General features: G+C 51.8%; 1 protein-coding gene across 1 annotated transcript in view; it reads right to left on the bottom strand.

The window, feature by feature from the left end:
• Positions 1-1738, bottom strand: part of SGIP1 (SH3-domain GRB2-like (endophilin) interacting protein 1) — a gene marked incomplete at its 5' end in the record, with an annotated part of 33965 nt that overhangs the window by 11621 nt on the left and 20606 nt on the right. Inside the window, 2 exons of the mRNA XM_010151636.1 lie at positions 839-965; positions 1513-1621. Of these exons, the coding sequence (XP_010149938.1) occupies positions 839-965; positions 1513-1621 (236 nt within the window). The remainder of the gene's footprint in view (positions 1-838; positions 966-1512; positions 1622-1738) is intronic.

Raw genomic sequence — 1738 nt, 5'->3', positions numbered from 1 at the left:
CCTTCCCTGCCACGCAAACCAGGAGTGCTCGTCCCAAAACACAGGGAAAGACAAGGGGAAAAAAAAGGAGAAGGGATGTTCCTGGTAGAAGATGGAGCTGCGGGAAGCAAGGGGCGGTGGGGCTGGCAGCCAGGTGGGATGGCAGTAATGGTGGGGGAGGATGCACCGGCAGCCGGGACAGAGGAGGGAGGCGCGGGGGGCCCCAGCCTGTGGAGCCTGGGAGCTGCCAGCCAGACTTGGAATTTCTTGTCTCAGGTCCTGGGGGGCACCTGGTGGGGGTTGACAAAAACCATGCTGTTCAGGACATTCCTCCAAAAGAAAACTGCAGCGTTTTGCTCTGGACTGAGACGTGTCAAGCTAATGGTTTGGAAGAGCCTTTTCCAAGTCCCCGTTTCCCACTACCATGTTAAGGGGAAGTATGAATTTAAGACATTCAAAGAGATTCAATATTATTTGCCTCCTGGATCCCAAGGTCTGGCTTCCAGCCCCCCTCCCCTCCAGGGCACAGGCACCCCCAGCAAAAAAAAGCTTATTTTGACCAAATTTACAGACCATAAGCATGTTTTATGTGACATTTCACTCGGTGATAACCTCTACCTTCAACAAACATTCATTTTTCCCAACTTTTGGAGCTGCCACAAAGCAAGCTTCCCCAGCAGCATCACCTTCGCGATCCGTCACGCCCCCCCTCAAATCCCTTTTTCCATTTAAAAACCTGATGAAAATTAATGAGTGTGAACCCAGCAAACAATCTAGCAAATGAAAAGCTTTCGGGAATTGTTTTGCGGACGTTCAGAGGTAGGAAAGGTGAAAGAACAGCAGTGCTGTATGTTTTTACCAACGGTGGGAGTGGTGGCTGCGCTCAGGGAATTGGTGGAAGATATGGAAGAAGTACTTTCAGCACGGGCTAAAGGTGCTATCGGAGGAGGGCTGGATGAGTGAATAGGAGGGCTAAAAGGCCGGGACTGCAGAAAAACATAAAATAACAGAAGGTTAAAGAAAATATGCACAGCAACATTTGCATCAAACAAACAGAAGCTTAGCCTGAAGCCGTGACCCTCTGTACCTCCAGCCCAGCATCCTGGGTTAGTGCAACATGGAACAACTCTATTTCTTTCTGTACCAACAGTATTTTAGTCTAGACCTAGAAATCAGCAGATGATGCCCATCGTGGGGCTGGGAGCTTGAAGTCCCTATCCGCACTGCGGATGGGAGCTCCAGAGGCCACGGGATGGATTTAACTCACCCTGTATTGGGAAGGTAGCGGTACCCATCACTGCTCGCTTGAGAGCAGCTGCCTGGGTCCTTACAGATCCTTTGGGGATAACTGTATATCTATAACATTACGACTTACCTGAAGCAGCCCGGGGTGGCGGAGCAGAACCCAGCATCCCAGATGGTGTGGCACGGCAGTGGGGAGCCCCACCAAAGATTGACAGGCAGCCTTTCCCAGTATGACCAGACCCTCGGGCATGGCCAGACCCTTCCCACAGGCACGGTCCCTTCTCACACCCATTTTCTGCCTTTACCATCGCTGCCCCCACCACTGTCTGCCGCCAGCATGGCCAGGCTGTGCCAGCAGGTAGAGCAGGAGGTGTTCACGGCCGTTTTTCCAGGCATCCTTTGTTTCGATGAACAAATTACAGTCGACTTCAACCAGCCCAGGCAGCACCCAGTCGATAGTGCTCTTAATCACTCACTCCGCTTATCCATCTCACTGGACCACAAACACAGACCC

The sequence above is a fragment of the Eurypyga helias genome, unplaced genomic scaffold (genome assembly GCF_000690775.1).
Source record: "Eurypyga helias isolate BGI_N326 unplaced genomic scaffold, ASM69077v1 scaffold36255, whole genome shotgun sequence".
Taxonomy (NCBI): Eukaryota; Metazoa; Chordata; class Aves; order Eurypygiformes; family Eurypygidae; genus Eurypyga; species Eurypyga helias.
Note: the sequence above shows the minus strand (reverse complement) of the source record. Positions and strands in the feature narration are given on the sequence as shown.